The sequence below is a fragment of the Neodiprion pinetum genome, chromosome 7 (assembly GCF_021155775.2).
Source record: "Neodiprion pinetum isolate iyNeoPine1 chromosome 7, iyNeoPine1.2, whole genome shotgun sequence".
Taxonomy (NCBI): Eukaryota; Metazoa; Arthropoda; class Insecta; order Hymenoptera; family Diprionidae; genus Neodiprion; species Neodiprion pinetum.
In genome coordinates this window covers 26,809,326-26,829,716 of record NC_060238.1, presented here as the reverse complement: position 1 = coordinate 26,829,716, position 20,391 = coordinate 26,809,326, and the positions used below count along the sequence as shown (strand labels likewise).

Here is a 20,391-nt window from a genome sequence, read left to right as displayed (position 1 = left end):
GGCAGACGGGTGAGCTGGGTCAAACGAGCGTCAAGTAAGTGGAAAACGGCTTGAAAGACTCATATTGAATAGAGAGAAAAAGACTGAGTGCGGTTTAGGAAAGAAAGTATCGGAAACTTGATTAATCCATGATAATCTAGGAACATTTGGGGCATCACGCTTTTGCAGACACAATTACGGAGGCTGTGAAGCATATTATAGGTGTATGCACTGGAGCACTAAGGGGGCTCTCCGGGACTCCGCAGGCAACGGTTTTCGACTAATTTGGCAACAACTTTGCTATTTAAGCGGCCGCGCGGAGACGAAGTGACAAAATCACATTGTCGAGGCGATCCATTATTGTGTAAATTGAGATGAGCAGATTGGCTGGTACGGTCGAACGGCTCAACAATGAACTCTCGGTTCAAACTACCCTCCCGATCCCGCAACCCTCGCGGCGAAACAACACTCGCGCCTGCAGTCTTCCCTTTTTGCGGTGTGTCGCTCGTTAGCGGGCCGAATCAACCGGAAATACCAGCTTGACACTTCCGTATTCGAGGTGCGGAAGATGCTGTGGCTTGCGCGGCTCGGTAAGAAACAATCGGAGGTGCTCCTTCCGTCTCATCCCTCCAGATCCGACAATGAGTGATATTCTCCAGAGCGTCGCTTCCTCGGTAGTGATTTTCATTTTAACATAGTGCCGTAACGGGTTCGGCGAGGGTCAAGGAGCTAATCGTGTACCTACTCGGCGCGTTTTCTCATCACATTCGGTACAGCTGCAATCAACAACACCCCCCATGTGTGTGAAATGACGTCGTTTATTCACCGGTATAGAGAGCAAGGGGTGCATACGCCGTAGTCTTTCGAACCAATTGCTCATGTTTTCAAACGCACCGACAATGGCTCAGTGCGGCGACGATTATTGCAAAGTGAATCGAAGTACTTTCCGACGACCCGGATGAATAGCGGCTACCGCAAGTAATTTTCTTTACGATCACCAGCCTTGGGATTGCGAACAGAACGGTAAGCCGCGACGTTTTCTATCAGCATCCATTTAGTTTCCATCCGCGTAGGTACGCGATACGCGATAGACCACAACGTAATTGCAGACAATGTTTTCGAAGAACTTGCGAGCTTCGGCTCAAATTTTTCCAACCATCAGTTGACCGGGCCTACAAGTCTACTTTACGAATCATTTTACTCGAACATACTACAACACATGTGGCAGCCTGACGTGTTAACGCTGGACGATCGAATCTGACTTTGGGCGGGTACCTCGCCTTGTTTTAAATATCGTAACAGGTCTTTCGTTACCATTGTCAAATAATTTTCTCTAAAGCTGTAGGGCACATCGTGCAAAGTGGAGAACCGTTATTAAATTGGACACGGTGAAGTATATCGACGCTGATTCATTAATTACCCCGATGAAAAGGGAGGTGTCGTCGATCGGCATCAAGAATCGTAATTGTACAGTGCAAGATTAATGGTTATCCAGACTCCGGACACCAGACGTATCCTGTACAAGGCTGTGTATAGCTGCCACGCAGATGTATATATGTGCAGTACCAAGCGTACAATCACATATTTTTGGTCGTATCAGATGAACGAACAAACATTATCTCGCTTATTCTACGTATTTGATAAGTAGCGCCAGAAATGGTGTTGAAATTCTATCAGTATAGCGGAGCAGCTCAACTCTACAATCGTTTGACGAGTACACGATTACTTTCGATATGCGACAATCAACGCATTTCAGAACTCGATTAACCAGTAGCGTGGATTTTTACATTGCTTACATACTGTACAAACTGCAACACTTACGTCAATTATATTTATCTTGTGAAAGATTTAGGCCGATCAGGTCTCGTTATAGTGATGTGCAATAATTGCTTGGAGAGAATAATCCGCCGATTTATTATTAAGGCGGTTACGCACGGGTTTTCAGATTTGGTGAATGAAAAAATAATCTCTGACTACAGTCTCGAGAGCCAATCAAGGAGTTTGCAGAGAGAGATTCGAGAATAGGCAGTGTCTAAGGTATTCGATACAGATCGCTCGAGATAATAAGTGTACGTATCACGCCGTTGATGCGAATAACGTAAATGTCGCGTACAAGGTATAATAATGAAGATGTCTGGAAGACTTTTATTGCGACGAGCGGGCATAGGTAGATAAATGTATACATCGGTACTAAATAAACAGGGGCAGCGGTGGGTTCGGCAAAGGGGCAAAGCAATACGCGAGTTCCCCGCACGATCCCATCCATCAATTATCGAAACAGGGTGAAATTCTATTCGCTCCGTAGCGAAATTAAACGAATTCCAGCTCGGTGTGTCAGGGATGAAAAAATCAACCTGCACACCCGCTTTCCGCAGGCGGGCGTGAGTGGCAGGTTCGCTAATACATCCCTACCACCGAACCCTCTACGCTCCTACAGCCTCCGCGATATGGAAGCTGCTTTCACACCGCACAAGGAGAAAACAAGTCGACTACATATATATATATACGACGCCTGGAATGGTCAGAAACGAGGGCCAAGGGATTTCTCGGAAATAATTCCAACTTTGCCCGAGAAGGGATGATAGTTTTCCATCTTTCAATTCACTTGTACGCTTGAGAATTGGTTCTCGCTCCCCGATGGGTATATGCTATTAATTTCTACGGCACACCGAAGGTAGGATTACGTTGATGCTCTCGTCGATATTTGTCAGTATTTTTCGTTGCGGCTATCTATATTAGTGAAAGACTGGTGACATGTCCATTTTATGAAAACAGGACGGCTCCCTCAACGAAACCTTTGATCCAATTTCTGTTTGATCGAGCTAGATGCGTCTACGGGCGCCGCCGTGTACGTCGGTTGTACAAACCTATTTGACATCGGTCGGGATTTTTCTTGGCCATTACCGTCCAACGGTTGGTCGCAATCCCTGCGCTATCGACCGTAGCTGCAGGAAAAACCAGGCAGCGTAATACAGTTTTGTTTCAGAAATTCCTCCGCCATGTCTGAGCACTTGTTGCACGATGTTAACGATAAACTTGAATGCGCCATGTTTATGCCTGGCCACAGATACACGTGGTGGACCGACTTGGTTAGAATCGGGATTCAGTTGATTATTGTCGCACGCCATGCCCAATCGCCGGGGTTTTGAACTCTGCACATCTGTCGACGGTGCTATCGCTTCCGCGCATGCGCCCTGGTATAATTTTGCACGTAGGAGAGAGTATCGACCAGTTGAAAGCGTGAGATAAAGATGGAAAACGTATCGTACGGTCGAGTCTGCCGTTATTCGAGGCAACCACGATCGTTCATTTTCTGAAGCTATCCAAGTGCAGTTTCGTCACAAGGGTTTCCGAAAAATGTCAACATTTTCAATTACAAGCTCATTCCAGGACTTTCCCTATGGAAGTTAGCCACACTCGAATAGACGAGCAAAGGTTAGCTGAAGCGATTTCCCTCGAAGTAACGTCGAAAACAGGGATATTCCTCACACGCGCGTCGTCAGCGTCGTTGTGTAGTTGTTGTCGTCGTAAATGATTCGCTGTGACCACGCGAGTTCGCAATCTCACGAGTGGGTCAAGTGTACAGTACTGACAGTGATTATGGAAGTGGCCGACTCCCAAAAGAACTTGGCCTATTCTGTGAGTCGGTGAACTACATTCCGTTGCCACATAATTGTTCACCTGCATCGCAAGCGCCTATTCATTTCCCGCTCGTCGTTCTCGCAGTAGTATTGAGACGACGGTTTATAATATGGCTTGCATCAGCGAGCTGTCGCAATCCCAGGAATACCTGAGCTTTCGCAGTTCGATCCCTCTAAGAAAAATTGTTGTCGATTCGGACGGTACGAAGGTAAGTACCTGCTTGCACATACGTTATACACGTACACACGTAAATGGGTGTTTATCCATTAATGAAACGGCCATACTTGCAGGATGTATTTTCGAACGTGCATTGAAATCATGACTCTTTTAAAACTATTTAATCATTAATGGCGGGTGTGTATCAAATCTTTTGCTTCAGCTTGACAAACAAGTGTTCGGACAGTTGAGATATTTTGCTTTTTTCATATTTCAGGGATGGAAGGTCTACGATTCGGGGCCAAAAACTGTGAGATGTCCATTAATCTGTCTTCCCCCGGTCAGCGGAACTGCGGATATTTTCTTCAAGCAAATCATGGGATTGGCCGCCAAAGGATATCGCGTTATCGCTGTAAGTTTACAAACAATGAACACAAAACCGATGACACGACGGATATAATATAATGTTTACAGTGTACCGAACATATTCATTCAATTCATTTCTGATGATAAATATTGCAGATAGATATTTAAAGGCAACTCGAAGATAACAGGTCGTCATCCTGTTTTGCGTTTTGTTGGCAATTTTGGAAGTTTTTTTTTTCGCTGTGAATATTCATTTATCACGGATGCAGCAACATTGATATAATTCAAGGCTGAATATCTATTACAATAAATCTAATGAAAAAGCTCATCGTATTTTATTGTTACAAAAATATGACTGCCAGGCATATGATATAGGTATTTCATACAGAAATTGATAGTTTAGGAACGTTTCTCTCACCAGCGCAGAAAGGTCTTCACTGATATTCGAAACGTCACCTCAATCGCCTGAATGTAAGGACGCACACATCCATGCGTGTAAAATTATCGCGAAAACCAATCCAACGGCGATACGTACACATATGTTATTTACAATCCAACTCGCAATGTCAATCATTGCATATTACCACAATATTTCCAACGACTTCATCAGCCTATGGGAAAGAATCGTTATAACATTATTTATTTCTCTCATAGGCGGAACCACCGGTGTATTGGAACGTGAAAGAATGGTGCGAAGGTTTCAGAAAACTCCTCGATTACATGGAACTCGACAGAGTACATTTGTACGGAGCGTCTCTCGGTAAGCAGAATCGCAATTTTAAGTTCGATGGAATAGAGTCTGACCTCTTTGTATTTTTATTCACGATAACGTCTTGGCGCCCAGCCCCAATTTCTTGTTATCTACTCGCTGTATTTTTTTATCCAACCAGAGACTGCATTCCTTTCATGTTACTTCCACCCATCTGTATACGAGCATATTATTATTGCCAGACAACTCGACGAATAAATACGAACCGGATCATAAACATATGACTACGAAATAATCATGCTGCCACAATACAGATTTTTGTTTTCATATCTAGGTGGTTTCCTCGCGCAAAAATTTGCAGAAGTCAATTCTCATTGCCCACGAGTCCAGTCCATGGTCCTGTGTAACACCTTCACGGACACATCTGTATTCAGCTATAACGATTCTGCTGCCGTGTAAGTTAGATATTGAATCGAAGTGCAGGTTCAACCTACAACGTGAAAGCAGATAATTACCAAGGTCATGTACGATTGTGCCTTTTCTGATACATTAAGCAATGACACGTCCCCCTGCCCGCCCGCGCCTTCAGGCATTGATGAAAATCTATATCAAAATAGCGCAATCCTTGAATCGGCCAATTGTATCTAACGCGTTTGGTTTTCCTTGCATTACAGATTTTGGATACTGCCTTCTCTAGTACTGAAGAAAATGGTGATGGGAAACTTCGCTGCTCAAAAGGCCGACCCAGAGATCGTTGACGCCATTGATTTCATGGTCGAACGGGTCCGTATGCTTTTATAGGCATCATTTTTAAAGAGTTGCATAGTTAATAGAAAAATATGTGCTTTTCAATCAAGTCGAGTACTTGAGAATAATTTCATGACAAGTGTTTTAATTGAGTGGCGGATGAGCGGTACAGGTGGTTCGGTAATAGTACTCTCTATGTTTGAATCAGTGTTATAAATCCACTAATCCCCAGTTATAAGCAAACCACTGGAAAACAAAAACAGTGTCTGTACACTGAAAATCAGTGGAATATCGGTGAAAAGTCACTGAATCATCAGTGTAGGTATGTGCATTGAATTTTTCCCGCGATATACTTGTAACTGGGAATTGGTGGATTTTCACTGATTCAAATTTAGGGTGTACCGATTACTTATCCTTGAATTGATTCTTGCAGTTGGAAAGCTTGACCCAGCCGGAGTTGGCCTCTCGCCTAACAATGAACTGCGTCAGCTGCTACGTCCAGCCACAAAAAATATCACATCTCCCGATAACAATAATCGACGTATTCGACGAGTACGCGTTGTCGAACGTAGTCAGGGAAGAGACTTACAAATGTTATCCAAACGCTAAACTTGCCCACCTTAAGAGCGGAGGGAACTTTCCATACCTTAGCCGATCGCCAGAAGTCAATCTACACCTCCAAGTAAAGAAAAACAGCATCAGCGCTAATTTGAGATTTGATTCTTTACGTCTGTTTGACGATGGTACGATATTTGTCCACAGATCCATTTAAGACAATTCAACAATACCGAATACGATGCTGCGGAGAGATACGGGAAGGTCTAGATATTCGGAAATTGGGAAAACGATCAAAATATTACGGGAAGATGTCAAGACAACAGTGGAGAAGAATGATGCGCAGCCAAGTACCTACCGTTTTTCCGTACGACGACACTTGGAAGAAACATAAAGTGATAATATGTCTTGACAAAGTTGACACATCAGATTATTGCTGTTTTTGATAATACGTTGCATAACGATGGCGAGATATGAGTTGGCCATTGATTGTAAGACTACGGCTGCCATGGTAAATCGTCACACGCAAGATTACGAATATTATAACGCCGTATGCAGGCGTGTGTACGTAAAGGTGGCGTGGCGTCGATAATTGGGCCGTCAGAGGGAAACGTTTTGTTCTCGATAGAAGCTTAAACATTATTTATCACGCAAGATACATGTCGCGAGGGCAGAACTTGAAAGTTATTTGTTACGTGCAATATGTTTGAAATTATTTGTATTCACCGTATTATGCCAGTAAACGCATTTGGTATATCAGCTCTACTGTGAAAAAAAATAGATATATATATATATATATATATATATATATATATATATATATATATATATATATATATATTTATTTATATATAAATGTATAATATACACATATAGTTTATCACTATAAAAATTATATATTCTTAATACAATTGTTTTGATCGCGGATAAAACGAACAAATTTTATTCAATTGTCTTGCCATCAAAATTAATCGTCATTTGCGTCACATACCTGTCGATATGAGTTAGATGGAAACATCGATCGGTATGCATATTTGCTACGGTATAGTGATTCTGGACTTAAAACAAATTATTCACAAATTATTCGTGATAAAAAAAAAAGTTGGAAACTCGCGAGGGCGAACAGGCAGAAAGAAGAATTAGGTAAAGTTGGCAAAAGTGTCGTATCACAAATGATAAATTGTTGCGAACGAAAATGTATACGAGAATATCGTATGTAAGCCGGCCTTATGTCAGATTGCAGCGTTGAATAACTCAATCTTTCAAAACTGGATTCCTGATGACGACATCGCTTCCTTCATTTTCAATCGATTCGTAAGCCCATTTTCTGTTTGACCTGGAAATGAGGTGACGAGCGTTTTTATGTCATAACAAAGAATTAAAATATCGCTGTGTCAGCCAATGTAATTTGCATTCAAGTGTATAGAGCCTTGCCTGCACTCGTGTCCACACTTGGTAGATTTGCATTTAGGACACGGGAAGTGACATCCAAGGCAACTGCGTTCCAAACAATCGCACAGATCTTCCCCAGTTTGGAAGAAAATCCCTTTTTCATCGTACAAAACGTGTTTCTTAGCTCCGGGATAGAGTCGACGGTTAAGCTTGCGTTTTTCCCGTTCGCTTCTCTCGGGGTCGAAGTATTTTAAAAATGATTGGACACCGTTCTCCAGGGACAGCGCAGCCTTTTTAGCCGATCGAGTTCTCTGAAAAATGATAACAACAATAGTGTAAACAACAACTCGGCTCGGCCTTTTTTTGCCGCGATACCACTAGTCGTTCAAGATCTGATCTATTTTTTCAATTGAAAAGTTTTTCGGAACACTGACTGGCACCATCGACGAACGGTCTTACGCAAGGATTTCATGCAGGTATGTATTGCGCAGTGTATTGTCAAGCTCACGTAATATTGATTAGGTACTCGATGTGCGCAGTAGAAGTGGACGGTGAAAAACATTTGCGAGGAAAAAATCGTCTGGACATTCGAAACGATTTATAATCATATTATAAATAATAATATTGGAATAACCTCGTCCCAATCATCGAACAAACTAAGATTCTCCGTAGAACTTTCCGGATAATCGATGCATCGCTTGTATGCATGGTTGTATTTGGAGGATGTCTCGGTCATCTTCGTGTTTTTTTTTTTATTCCTCTACCGCGATAGAATACCGCCAACAGGCTAGTGCAACACAACGGGCCTGTCCGCCTCTCGGCCCGACATTCGACTCTGTTTTACAAGTACCAATAATCAATCCTATAATTTGTTAGAGTAGGCGATATACCGCACCGTGCGAATGATCAACTGTCGCTCGGCGTAACCGCATTTTGTCAGCATCGACAATATACGTGAATCACGTGTTACGCTTGACGTAACCAACAGATAACAGGCAAGCTCAGGCATGCTCGCGGTGTCTCGTGGACGAGTAAGCCTCGCATTCGATTGGCACAAGCGGACCGCCATATTTTTTCCAAGCCAAGATTACGCGCGCTTAGGATAGCGGATGTTCGATCAAGATTTTATGGTGTATCCAAAAATCTTTTGTCGGTACAGTTATATGTCTATCCGTTGGCCGTATTCATTCTCACTTCTGAAATGACAATTACGAGCCGAACAAATGGCAACTTATTACATCTCTACGTATTCGAAGCAGCAATTACTTCGTGGCTTTGGTCTAACTAATACGTAGATATAGTTCCGAGACGAATGTGAGATGACATTTCATTTCGTTCGACAGATAGGTATTCTTTTTCGGAAAAATAGGAATCTTAAATCCTCGTGTGATAAATTTCCCTACAACGTTGCACATTGCAAAAATTCACTATATTTATTCGGTTTGAAAACTGTTGGTAAAACAGTTGACGGATAAGTGCTAAACCAAATTGACGAGAATTTTCATACTTCTAACTCCAACGGTGTTACTATCAAAATATCCAATTATACTAGCATGCGAAATTCCAGAATAAAATAAGATGCTTGTGATCGAAAATGTGATCTTGGATATCAAATTACCTATAATTATACGTAGACGGCAACGCAACTTTGATATCAAGATCAATATATGAAAACACGGTGTGAGTCCAAAGAAAATTTATTTATATTTTCAATAAGGCTGAAAACAAATCACGGCCCATTATATCCAGAAAATAGTTCTATTTGAATATAAACCTATGAGAAAGTCTTTTTGCTCAAAGCCATAAACTTATTGGTTTGAAATAAATTTCGATTGAATTAAATAATCCTACTCGAAAGTTTCATATTGAAATAAAATCTTTTTGTTTGAAACAAGTAGAGAAGAACTTTTTCCGATTGCATGCACAGCAAATAAAATTAATTACATCCTACTGCCAAATTAGCTTGACATTAGATCTGTGAAGAAAAAAAAGGAAAAAAAAGGAACATCAAAACTGGAATACAATAAACATCGATTGAAACTAAGGCGAAAGAACTTACTCTCTCCATATATGCTGACATGGGCCGCTCATCAGTCATCTTTGTTCAAGACACCGTTTGCCGTGGTGATGTAAATAAGCTCAAGTGAACCGAACTATCTAGCAGATAAAAACGACAGGGGACACAATTTTCGAGATTTTTCCAAGCCGATGATCACGTCTGTCAAGCCGTACAGCGACAGTGGCGACTTCTGTGCTCCGTACACCACGGCAATCGCTGCGTGCAGCTTCTGGCGACACGGAATTTCTAGGTTATGGATTGTCGATACGCGGTTTAGAGAGAAAACCTTTCAAAATAAAGGTGACACTATGACAGATTCAAAATTGCCGACTCCCTTGATACAATCTTTTCCTATCTACCCAAAAGTCAAACCGATTTTTTTTTCAACATAACTCTCACGGAGAAGCTCATAAAAGGAGAGAGAACAAAGACTTGAACATTTGTGGTAAACTTCTTTCAAAATCTACAATTTACAAACATTTATGATACTTTCTACGCCGCGTTGAGATGATAGGTCATAAATTGTTCGAAACGGATCAATTCAAATTTTGTTTACATGCGAGGAACTTTACGCAGTGTTACTTTACGCCTAAGATGTTACTCCTTGCCTTTGAAATCCCAATGATCGTTGAGATACAGCGTATCGTGCGAATCTCCCATCGAGTCCCACAGCGGTGAATATACAGATACCCAAAGGTATATACCAATCTATAGAAGCTGTGCGATGTAACGACGAACCATTTCTCAGGCTATTCAGATACTGCTCTTCAAGTTGTAACGCTGAATTGGTCTACTCTTTTTGAAAGCATAGCCGAAGGACAGTACCTGAAGTTTCTCGATCCAAGCGTACCTACAAATATTCAGCACGAGCGACATCTCTCGCCCAATCCACCAACTGGCGCATTCGTCACGTGACGAGTTGAGACGGATTTCAGGTACCTATACAGAGCCTGGGACAAAGTAACGGATCTTGTTTGACACGAGAAGAGAAAAACTTAACGAGTATCGGTGCATTATGCATTAGTATCATGACATTCGCAACATAAATCTTTATTCCCATATAGCTGCCAGCGAATACGTATCTGTTTGAAGTGAAAGTGATACTCGCATGGAAATCAATTACTTTGCTTATTTCATATATTCTTCTTCAGCAGCCTCTTGGCTTCTGATCTCTTCTCCTTTGACAAAGATGTTGTCTTAAGCTTATCATGTAAAATCATACACGGTCATGGACTTGACACTTGTTTCGTGGATTGATGATTATTCACCGATTTATTCTAATAGGGTAATGACGTCTTGTAGTACTTTGAACGCGTCGAATGAATTGCGACATAACCGTTTCAGCTATTTCAAGATCATAGTCATTATGTAAGCGTAGTAGCTTTAAAAAATATATACCAGACTATACAAAGCACTCTTTCGGTTCTACTTTCGTTCTACCCATAACACGTTGACATATTCAGCTCATCATTTGATTCTACACAGGCAGTCACAAAAATTGAACATTATTAAAATGCATTTTCCTATAAATAGGACTAGGATAACTTAATATTTGTTTACAAGCACAATCATAAAGTAAAATTGAGGATTTTGCAAAAATTTACCTGCACATCTGCTACGCTACAATAGTCGTAATTTGAGCGTATTTTGATGACAGCGACGTAAAACTGAACACGGAAATCAATGCCACGTGGCTTCGCTATTGAACAATCGTAAACAAATAACTACATATACGCGCAGGCTTCTACTTCGCGGTAATTACTCTCGAAAATTCATTTTCTCCAATAGACAATATGGGTGCATACGTGTTCCCGAAATAGAAAAAATTATTTAATACTTGATGAAACGACGGCCAGAATGATAATTAATATACGCGGTTACGTATGAGTAAGCAATTCACAAATTTAGCGACTTTTTTTTTTAGTTGCTTGGATTTTATATTATTATTTTCGTACTCCAACTGGCCCATTAGCTCAGTTGGTTAGAGCGTCGTGCTAATAACGCGAAGGTCGCGGGTTCGATCCCCTCATGGGCCAATTTTTTTTTCTTTCGGAAATCCTTCGCGCGATCATGGGCGCAGCCAAGACATTTGGAGATCAAATGTTCGAAAAGATAAAAATAAAAATGCAAATACGATTCGGCGACTGCAAAACGATCCACGCACAAATGCTCCTTGCAGGTATAACAGTCTTTGTGCAAGTGAACCTGCTGCTTAACCGAGTAGGTCTAGGCATTTGATTAGAGTCAATTTCAAGTGAATATCTCTCTGCGCGACGACCAGACAAAGGTGGATAAGTCGCTCTAACGAAGTACAGTTCTCACGCAAATTCAAATAACTATTGTGGGCCAGAATTGTTTACTGCGTAGTCAGCTGTCCGTTAGGCACGACAAACATCGGTAAGCCACGATATCTCTGTACCTATCCTAGTATAGGTATATTATACATTGTACGTATGCATATCTCGTGAATAAGTGTGCGGTTAGATTGTGCCAAAGTACGACTAGAAAACTATTGAAATGGAAACGGGTCTCGTTCGTTGTGTTTACATTCTTATCAATTATTGTACGACTTGGATCTTTGCGTAGCGATATGCTCCAAGTTAACGCGGTGCAGGACCGGTTTTACCGTCTTACCACTGTAAATTTTACTCCCATCGCGAACAAGAAGCAATGGTCGTACCGTCTCACCTCCATCACCTACACGAGCACGTGTGGAGGTATAACCAACTTCCGTCGAAGGGCAACATTGAAAATACTCATACAAATGGTATGGTTAACTAATGAGCTGAGTTTGCGCCAAAAAAATTTTACAGTATCGCGTCTTGTGATAACATCTTTCAGCGGTCCGACGGTATTGGTTCAGAAATCAGACAACTTACAGTAGTAACGACTGAACTCCGGGTCTAGAGGCAACGTCGAGGTATTCCGAAACTTTCCATCGAAATCGGGCCGGCTCGATGGCCCCACAACGGACGAAGAGAGGTTACCCGAGCCACAGAATGGAAACTGTGCGTCTGGCCCTAGGTCAGAAAACGATTATAAAATTGAAAACTTTCCGTTTCGTCAACTTCAGATCGTCCTATGCCCGTATATTATTGTCGTTGAGAGTAACACGGCTGCATATAGTTTGCGGGATTTTGGTCTCAGATTGGTCTCTGAGATTTGAGCGCTACGCCAAACTTTCCGAACGTCCAAATCAGCGGAACCCTACCCGCTGCGACGGCACGTGAGGCCATTCGTAAAATTTCCACCGCCCTACCGATTCGATACGCAACGGTCAATTGATCGAGACACTTGAACTTGGTTCAATTTAAAAGACGAACGAACGGTATACATTTACTAATTGTATAGGTGATCAAGGCGTCGCTGTTACACTCGAGACGTATTTCGTCTATAATGCAGCTATGTGAATATGTGTATGCAATTTCAAGCATTCCTACAGCTATACCTATGTCTATTTGAACGAGAGATAAGATATTGGTCCCAGGAGCAACTCTGTCGGCTGTCGGCTAGACGCATGCGGTTGGCCCTCCGGTTTTAACAGTCCGGAGCTATTTAACGCCATGCACCTACGATAGGATATTAAGGGGGGGTCGGATTGTTCAAATTTCACATCATCATTCAGAGCTTTTCGACGATGAATTTTGAATTACGAACGATGCGAGGGATCAGGAGAACAAACGCGTCGCGCCACATCTTCACCCTGGCAGAGGGCCATCTTTTATGCATTTGCCAGGTGGTTAATTATAATTCAGAGTGTACAACGTGCTTAATGACTGTCGCTTGATCCCCGTGTTTCGATTATTATCACACCCGGATCAACACATTCAACCGGCCGTCTTAAGCTGTGGTCTAAGCTTCTCGTTATTGGCCGGAAAAGTGGGCGTTTTGAAACACCTGCATCTAGGTGAGCAGGCATCACATACCTATGTGCAGTCGCACGTGAGCATGTATGTACGTAGGTATGGACAGGTTTCTCCCGAAATATGACAGCGTGCAGATACCATTGTATGTGTACAGAATCGTCCCCCTGCCGCCTGGTGAGCAGGTATCGATCTGCGCGTGGAAACGCGCAGTTTCTCACTATCAAAAGTGAGCACTGCGAGTGCACCGCTCCCCATTGGCTGGAGACAAGTGGCGGAAGCGGCTGATTGGCCGCGCCATCGATATAAGCAAGGGTATGCCGTAAGATCGGCTCAGTAGTGTTGTTATTCACCCACTGTCAACTTGGTGAGTAAAAATCGCCGGGGAATATTTTCCTCCGAGTGCTAAACGCGTTTTATCTAGATTAGATTTATCTCAGGTACGAGATGTGGCAAGATACACAGCTTACTCTATACTTATATATGGCATCGCAAATATTTTTCCACCGATCTGAATAGTTTCAACATTTTTCATTAATTTTTCAGCATCTGCATAAACCAGGTTAATCGTACTCCATTTAAAGTGAATTTCGTGCATATAATCGTTTGTTGGTATTATCAATCCGCGAATCTATTTAAAAATCGGAGAACTGTAACTGCAACGTGACACTCTAGAATAGCACTGTGGATTTACTAATATATATAAAGTGTGGGATGATCGTTGCAGTCGGCTCTGCTGTGGTAATCTGATTTATGTAATGCGGCAAATAATTTTCGAACGAATTCAGCGAATTTTCATGTGACCAACATCTTCTCCGATTGGTCGGGCAAATATTGAAAAATGTATCTCTGCGTGGTGCGCGAGCATCTCGAGTCTTCTTATTTTCTTTTCCGTATTGCGCGTAGGTGGCTAGGACATAAGGCTAGGGTATGCAGCTGTATATAGGTATGAGCGGTATCGATTTGTTTCGGTTAAATTTCAATGATTCAGGACCGCGGTGCAAACACAATTTTACACAAAGGCAAGCAGAAATTATTCAAACTACTGATATATAGACTTTCATAGAATAGCTTTCTGTAAGGTTGGGTGAACTTTCGAATACCGAGGTCGAAGATTATGTAAAACCGCACCGCTGCGAAGTTCCGTTACGTGTGGTTACCTATGTACATCTAACTCGCTAGTCAAACAATGCAAACTAACATGGAAAATTCTTTCCGCGACACCTTGTATACCTGCCTTAGATATCTAACGAAACATATACACGCGTGCATGTACGATGCCAAAGGCGATAAATGATAGCTATTTAACCTTCGTCGCGCGAATGAAACGTGTGACAAAGAAATATCCAATCGCTTGGAAAGAAGGGGTATGAAATACGTCCCAACCGATGCGGGATAGCGCTACACGATGCTTTTTGTTGAAATGCAAAGTTATTTGCTAGTGCGTATTTTACATGGCACACATTTTTACCTGCGACACTAGTTATTACAATCGAACAAACTCTGTGCACTGCGCTTATTTTCTTTTAAATTGTATAAATTTAAAGAAATATTCTCAAAGTATAATAACAATGATAATAATCATGATCTGTCATTGGTTTTTTTCTCTGTACTGTTCAAGGATCACGCGATGCCGTTACGCAGACGGAAATAAATTTCGGGTCGAATGTGCGTCATAAATGACGAGTGTATCATAAATAATTAATATATTATTTCGATTTCCATCTCGTGTTTTTGCCTGGTTATGAAAAGATTTTACCGGTTTGTCGCGCAAATTCTTCTCTATTTCACGAATTTTCTCACGCTGCGCCAAATTGATACACGTGCTACACTACAATTGCAGGTATACAGCCTCGACTCTCAAATCAATCGAAGATAGAGAAATCATATATGCCACGGCAACAAAATTTGGGGCCAATCGTGAGTGTACAAGATTTGTGGATCAATCTGGGGGAAAGATTAATACAGACCTGCGCAAATGATGGCTTTATAAAATTAAGTGAATATAGGTACGAAAGTAAGTCCAAGAGAAAACTTAACTTTCAGCGTAGTGCAAGCGTACAGTTTTTATCTGATGCGAGTCGTATTTCCCGTTCGAAATGTCAATATCGCATTACCCTCATTTTCTAGCAAATTTATGCAAACGGCAGTTATAGATATCGGCGTGTCCTAATGAAATACGGGCTTCTCACCGTGCAGAACAAGGGTGACTCGTAAGACTCTACGGTAAGTGCATCCGTAGTTCTATACACACCTCGCAGAGTTTTCTGAGGTACCCTGTTTTTATTAGGATACCCCGTTATTTGTTACATATTATCAAATAAAACCTTCCTCGTGCGCGTTAAGCGCTACAACATATCTGTAATATCGATTACAACTTGTCGAACAACGGCAATGAACTGCAAAGACTCAGAACGGCCCGCCTGACCCTGCTCCTACATCTACAGGTCTCGACGTTATCGGTTAATCCGAAACACCCCGTATGTACGAACGAAAACGATCGGTGACTCCCGAGACGTTGTGTAAGATGACGCGGTAACAAATCCGGCGAGATTCAAAGTGCGCGGACTAGTAAACAAAGGCAGGAAATGGACTTGAGCAAATCACAATATGTGCAACGGCTCGACAGTAATTTATGCTTTTCATTATTTCTCTGTGAAGTATCTATACTCACAATCGGAGTAATAAATACCAACGGGCGGCTGTAAATATCCTGAATGTCACTGCATAACTTGCACCGATCTAGATCATTACACACAAGTGAACTTACTACATGTTTTTATAAATGGAAACGAGTACATGTCTCACGTGTCCTATTACCCTCGGCTTATACGATCTACCGCATATTACGCTGCTATTTTGAAGCCCTCGATCATTGTCGTCACGTTGTTTCTATATAAGTGCGTATATAATAGGTATATCTCCGGCCCGATTGTGACGGAGCATGCACAGTTTATTGGCCCATATCCAACTGCACACGAAGTTATTTAAAATCTAACCTCATGCCGTTGCTTGAAAATGTCGTCTGAGCTTTCTCGTCATTATCTATTTCCAGTAATTTGTTGCGGGTTCGCTTGATTATATTAGATCGACAAGCAATATCCTCTACTAATTATAATTAATAAAGGCAACTGTTATCGTTCAAGCCTCGAAACTGTGTGATAATTTCCTTCAATCTTCCAAATTGCAGGAGAATAGTATGTACAAAGAACTCGACGACAGGGAAGTGAAGCACGATTGCCCGAGGACAGAGGGGCTGCACGCATATCCGGACCACTTCAGGGAATTTGAGCCGAAGAATTTCTAACTCGAGGAAACGAAGAAGGAGAGTGCGAAGGAATACACATTAATGGGAATCTGAAGAGTTGGTCCCGCGGGCGGACTTGTAAATAGTGTAAATAAAATTTAACCTAACTTTTAACTAATCGTCGAGGTGGATCAACGTTGAAGTAGTCGACCTTATCACTCCGACTTCTCTGTACGTGGTACAATTCGAAAGGCAAAAGTATCAAGGGCAATACCGATCACAAACGATCCAATCTCAACAGTAACAAACGTCTGTAATAAATACGAAGAATATGAAACCAGACGCGCAAAATGACATGTCTCTGGGCATGAAACTACTTACGGCAGGAACCGCAGCCTGCGTGGCGGACTTGGCTACTTTTCCACTGGACACGACGAAAGTCAGGATGCAGGTTACCATCGACAGATTTTTCACAACTTCACGCTAGCTGTTTCATATATTTCCATGCTGTGACCAATACCGATTGTTACTTCTAGATCGCAGGAGAAGGACGAGCCTTGTTACTGGCATCGACCGAAGGATCTGTCCTTGCCGTAAGAGCCGCACAGCCAGGATTGTTGCAGACGATGGGTAACATCGTAAGAACCGAAGGAGCAAGGTACGGCTTTACGACAGCTACAAACTTTCAAACCTAATTTTATGTTTCTCCGATAGTCCTGTTGCGACATAGCGTCACCTAGTTTAATTACTACCTCTGTACTTCACGCTATGACGTCAGGACGATACTGGACATTCTCATTTACCTGTCTGACGCGCCAATTGTGAGAGAACCTACAGTTTTTTTTTTACACAGACGGGTCACACGGACAATCAAATGACAGTTTATCAGTTTGGTAACCTTTCCGTCGGCATTAATTCAACAAATTCAACTTGAATGATTAATTAATTTGTTTACTTGTTTGACGTTTTTTTTAACAAGTATAACTGCGTGTCGAGTTACGGAACGGAAATTAAATGACAGACGGCTCTTAGTGGCAAAGTAGAAATGGAAAAAAAAAAAAAAAAAAATTCAAGTTTTTTTGCAGTGCCATTTCTTGCCACATTCTGCAAACGATTATTCAACTTCAATTTCTTACAATTAAGTAAAAACGGTTTGACGTAACAGAAAATTTGATTGGCAAAGCTGCGCCGGAGTGTCTGCAACTCGTTAAACGCAGAAGATAGTAGAGGCAACGTATCGTCTCCTTTAAGGAGACACTCACAATCAGTTGCCCCTAGTTAGACATTCATTAGCAGGTACTTTAATGTTGTTAAGTTGCCTCGAACAATCAACCGTAGGTATGCACCCATGTTCTGCATAATGAATAAATGAATAAAAAATGAAAGCTAGATCTCGGTGTATCGGTTATGATGATAATCTGAATTAATGATTTATGAATTGCACGCCGGATGGAATCGATAGTAGAGTTGATAAACATTGTGAAGTATTGGCGGCATGTGAAGGGCAACCGCACGAGGTGCGAATTGTTAGAGTTTAGAGCGTCAGTTTGAGCGAGGGTGGTTGCAGGAGCCTGTACGGAGGTCTTTCCGCCGGTCTACAGCGACAGATGTGTTTTGCAAGTGTTCGATTGGGCCTCTACGACACCGTCAAGTCTTTCTACGCTGGAATCATCGACGGTACTTCAAAAAAAAACACACTCACATAATTGATTACGTAACTAACGCATCATATCAGCGCGCATACTAACCTTATGAGTTTATGTTGATAAACGATACAGCTGTATCATACCTACGGCAAAGTGACAAGCGAATAAAATTTCGAGAATAAGTTGTTGTCAAACGTCCGGTACGAAATTGCAGGGGAATGACGGAAGAGTTGTTGATCTGTAAAGTTGTTCCGCTACAGAACCCACTTGCTGACAATGAAATCGTCGTTCAGCGACCGATCGATCGCTCAAAATCATTTCACCACGCTCTTCCGTCGTTCCGAGTTTGAATTGGTCTTGTAGTAACCGCGGCGTATCTGCTCCCCTTGTGCATTCTTACAAGCGTCACCTCACGATCCACAAAGGTGTTCTGAAACTTTTTGCCCTGCGCAATACGATCCGTTTGTCTAGGATATCGGCCGCTCTTGAGCACGATTGCGAAAAGCCAAAAATAACACCAGCATCCGAGGGGAGCACCTCTCTGGAATGTGCGGCGATCGCTGTTGCCTTCTTACCGCCACCGTATTAATATTTCAAGTACGGCAATGTGTAAAACTAGATTCACGATGCAACGTACGGGATTGCAAGAAGGGTAGAGAGAGGCAGATCAGTGAAACGTAGAAGATCACCAGCTACGTGCTGGTTTTTTCATTTCAAAATCCCGAGTGATGTGCAGAACTCTAAGCCAAACCGAACTGCTGACAGTTGAAAAAAAAAAAAAAAAGATAAAAAAATCAACAAGCTCTCGTTGGAACTTGACAAGACTCATTTTTCAAATCGTCAGCTTCGTTTCATTGAAATAGTTCAACAAGTGTAACGTAAGATTTCTTTCACTTTCAACAGGTAAGAAGGCCGGACGGAGCGATTCCCTAAACATAGGGACTCGCGTCGCGGCTGGCATCACCACTGGAGCACTGGCGGTACTTTTTGCGCAGCCAACCGACGTTGTCAAGGTCCGACTTCAAGCCGGAAATCTGGGATCAAATACTGGGCAAGTTCGATACACGTCGACGCTGCAAGCCTACAGGAGCATCGCGCTGAAAGAAGGAACACGAGGCCTGTGGAAAGGTGCGAAGCTATCGGAATTTCGTTTCTCGCCGGCATTCGAGTTCTTACAGCGAGAAGCTAACAACGATAATCATTTCACTTATCTTTGGCTCTCTCATTATTCACAGGAACACTTCCGAACATGTCGCGGAACGCCATCGTCAACGTTGCCGAGATCGTATGCTACGACGTTATCAAGGATGTGATCATACACTCTGGGATCCTCAGAGACGGGATACCCTGTCATTTGACAGCGGCTATGGCAGCTGGTCTCTGCACCACCTTGGCAGCGAGCCCCGTGGACGTCGTCAAAACGCGGTACATGAACAGCGCTCCTGGTGAATACAAGGGAGCCCTCGACGCAGCGGTTCGAATGTTCACGCAGGAGGGCCCCATGGCCTTCTACAAGGGCTTCGTACCGAGTTTCGCCCGTCTTGTGTCGTGGAACATTGTTCTTTGGGTCACATACGAGCAGATCAAAATCAAAGTCAATAACATACGGGACAGCGTTTGAAACGAATACACACGAAACATTAGCAGTTTTTTTAATTTTTCTTTGTTCGTCTATTTTGTGTTCAAGGCTGTAGGAAATTATCAAGGCGACTTGTCTTCTTTCGAATATCACGTATACTATATGACTAGTTTGATAATAACTGGAAAAATGTACCTATATTATACATACATACATATGGTAAACAGTAGGTAGGGAGCGGTGGTGTAAAAGTAATCGCTCGACAAATACTCAATTATAGTTTAGTTTAATCCACCGATGTTGAGGAAAGATCCTCAAGACTTATTTTTCCTCAGACTTCAACAACGTTCAAACACAGCAGCCCGTGGTTACTATCAGTTATAATTATCGATGTATTATTTGGATTTATCCTGATAAACGAAATCGCATGTATTGAAGTCTGATTTTTCGA

General features: G+C 42.1%; 3 protein-coding genes and 1 non-coding gene across 7 annotated transcripts; 3 read left to right on the top strand and 1 right to left on the bottom strand.

The window, feature by feature from the left end:
• Positions 1-3,147: 3,147 nt before the first annotated feature.
• On the top strand, positions 3,148-6,913 carry LOC124223546 (maspardin). The gene is made up of 7 exons (XM_046635614.2): positions 3,148-3,829; positions 4,055-4,189; positions 4,798-4,903; positions 5,187-5,307; positions 5,527-5,635; positions 6,033-6,281; positions 6,362-6,913. The coding sequence occupies exons 1-7, from the start codon at positions 3,731-3,733 to the stop codon at positions 6,422-6,424; spliced, it is 882 nt and encodes a 293-aa protein (XP_046491570.1). The 5' UTR covers positions 3,148-3,730; the 3' UTR covers positions 6,425-6,913.
• On the bottom strand, positions 6,531-10,544 carry LOC124223547 (ARL14 effector protein). Of its 2 annotated transcripts, XM_046635618.2 has the most exons (4): positions 10,214-10,544; positions 9,606-9,834; positions 7,589-7,857; positions 6,531-7,490 (listed from the first exon to the last, which is right to left on the bottom strand). In XM_046635618.2, the coding sequence occupies exons 2-4, from the start codon at positions 9,642-9,644 to the stop codon at positions 7,409-7,411; spliced, it is 390 nt and encodes a 129-aa protein (XP_046491574.1). In that variant the 5' UTR covers positions 9,645-9,834; positions 10,214-10,544; the 3' UTR covers positions 6,531-7,408. The 2 variants fall into 2 exon arrangements, with proteins under 2 accessions (XP_046491574.1, XP_046491572.1); XM_046635616.2 differs by lacking the exons at positions 9,606-9,834; positions 10,214-10,544 and adding an exon at positions 8,181-8,435.
• LOC124223545 (dicarboxylate carrier UCP2) lies at positions 7,901-20,377 on the top strand. 3 transcript variants are annotated; one of them, XM_046635613.2, is made up of 6 exons: positions 7,901-8,022; positions 16,659-17,166; positions 17,252-17,373; positions 18,283-18,392; positions 19,265-19,489; positions 19,597-20,377. In XM_046635613.2, the coding sequence occupies exons 2-6, from the start codon at positions 17,047-17,049 to the stop codon at positions 19,980-19,982; spliced, it is 963 nt and encodes a 320-aa protein (XP_046491569.1). In that variant the 5' UTR covers positions 7,901-8,022; positions 16,659-17,046; the 3' UTR covers positions 19,983-20,377. The 3 variants fall into 3 exon arrangements, with proteins under 3 accessions (XP_046491569.1, XP_046491567.1, XP_046491568.1); XM_046635611.2 differs by lacking the exon at positions 7,901-8,022 and adding an exon at positions 13,683-13,835; XM_046635612.1 differs by lacking the exon at positions 7,901-8,022 and adding an exon at positions 15,671-15,694.
• TRNAI-AAU (transfer RNA isoleucine (anticodon AAU)) lies at positions 11,568-11,641 on the top strand. Its single transcript has one exon. It is a non-coding gene; the product is annotated as a tRNA-Ile (tRNA).
• Positions 20,378-20,391: the final 14 nt, after the last annotated feature.

Bases quoted from the DNA above. Each gene is read 5' to 3' on its own strand.
- LOC124223547 (XM_046635616.2), bottom strand. From the start codon at position 8,282: ATGACCGAGACATCCTCCAAATACAACCATGCATACAAGCGATGCATC. The intron at 7,858-8,180 runs GTTATTCCAATA...ATCATTTTTCAG, and splicing joins TGTTCGATGATTGGGACGAG to AGAACTCGATCGGCTAAAAA. The intron at 7,491-7,588 runs GCAAGGCTCTAT...CCTCATTTCCAG, and splicing joins AAGTGTGGACACGAGTGCAG to GTCAAACAGAAAATGGGCTT.
- LOC124223546 (XM_046635614.2), top strand. From the start codon at position 3,731: ATGGCTTGCATCAGCGAGCTGTCGCAATCCCAGGAATACCTGAGCTTT. The intron at 3,830-4,054 runs GTAAGTACCTGC...TTCATATTTCAG, and splicing joins TCGATTCGGACGGTACGAAG to GGATGGAAGGTCTACGATTC. The intron at 5,636-6,032 runs GTCCGTATGCTT...TGATTCTTGCAG, and splicing joins TTGATTTCATGGTCGAACGG to TTGGAAAGCTTGACCCAGCC.
- LOC124223545 (XM_046635613.2), top strand. From the start codon at position 17,047: ATGAAACCAGACGCGCAAAATGACATGTCTCTGGGCATGAAACTACTT. The intron at 17,167-17,251 runs GTTACCATCGAC...TGTTACTTCTAG, and splicing joins CGACGAAAGTCAGGATGCAG to ATCGCAGGAGAAGGACGAGC. The intron at 17,374-18,282 runs GTACGGCTTTAC...GGGTGGTTGCAG, and splicing joins GTAAGAACCGAAGGAGCAAG to GAGCCTGTACGGAGGTCTTT.